At 55.1% G+C, this 916-nt stretch overlaps 1 protein-coding gene across 1 annotated transcript in view; it reads right to left on the bottom strand.

Moving 5' to 3' along the window:
• Nucleotides 1-409, bottom strand: part of EMH_0066530 (uncharacterized protein) — a gene marked incomplete at both ends in the record, with an annotated part of 2,167 nt that extends 1,758 nt beyond the window's left edge. Inside the window, one exon of the mRNA XM_013498514.1 lies at nucleotides 18-409. Coding sequence (XP_013353968.1) covers nucleotides 18-409 — 392 coding nt within the window. The remainder of the gene's footprint in view (nucleotides 1-17) is intronic.
• Between the last annotated feature and the right edge of the window lie 507 nt (nucleotides 410-916).

Here is a 916-nt window from a genome sequence, read left to right as displayed (position 1 = left end):
AGGAGAAGACCCTGTACAGCCGCGTGGTCAGGTGCTGCTGTTGCTGCTGCTGCTGCTGCTGCTGCTGCTGCTGCTGCTGCTGCTTGGCTTTGACCCTTTCGCTGCCATCGTCTCTCTGCGTAGAGACGAGGGCGTATACGCGGTGTACATACACCTCGATAGAGCCCTGCTGCTGCAGCAGCAGCTGCTGCAGCAGGTCTCTCCATGTTGTCTTGAGATGAACTTCTCCTATCAGCAGCGAATGCAGCAGCAACGCAGGGGTTATGCTGCTGCTGCTGCTGCATGCTAGGCCCTGCAGCAGCAGGCCCTTGCTGCTGCTCACAGACACCGCAGCTGCCTCTACACCGAAGCGCAGCAGCAGCCGCTGCAGCAGACGCTGCAGCAGCAGAGATAACAACCGGCCAAACATTGTTGTGCTGCTGTACCATTCCTATGGCCGCTCCTGCTGCTGCTGCTGCTGCTCCTGCTGCTGCTGCTGCTGCTGCTGCTGCAGTAGCCCCCTACCCCCTCTTCACAAGGTGTTTAGGAGAGGGGGTTCGCCCATTGCTCAGGAGGCTGCAGCTGCTGAGCAGCATCTGCTGCTGCTGCAGTCGCCAGCAGCATCTGCTGCTGCTGCTGCAGTCGCTAGCAGCATCTGCTGCTGCTGCTGATGCTGCTGCTGCTGCTGCTGCTGCTGTCACCCACGCCAGGGTACGCGGTGTTAGCTGAGGTGTATGTACACCTGAATTTGTTTGACTGTCTGCATAAGAAGAGAGCTGAGAGGCTGTTGAGGCGACAGCAGCAGCACCAAAGAAAACCAGACGAAGGCAGCAGCAGCAGTTTATAAATATATAAATATAAATAAATATATATACAGATATTGCTTCCTTCTCTGCACAAGGTGTTGAGGTTTTTCTTTTATTTTTTTTTGTTTATC

This window comes from Eimeria mitis, genomic scaffold (genome assembly GCF_000499745.2).
Source record: "Eimeria mitis Houghton genomic scaffold, Emh_scaff3481, whole genome shotgun sequence".
NCBI lineage: Eukaryota > Apicomplexa > Conoidasida > Eucoccidiorida > Eimeriidae > Eimeria > Eimeria mitis.
The sequence above is the reverse complement of the archived record's forward strand: the minus strand, read 5'-3'. Positions and strand labels throughout refer to the sequence as shown.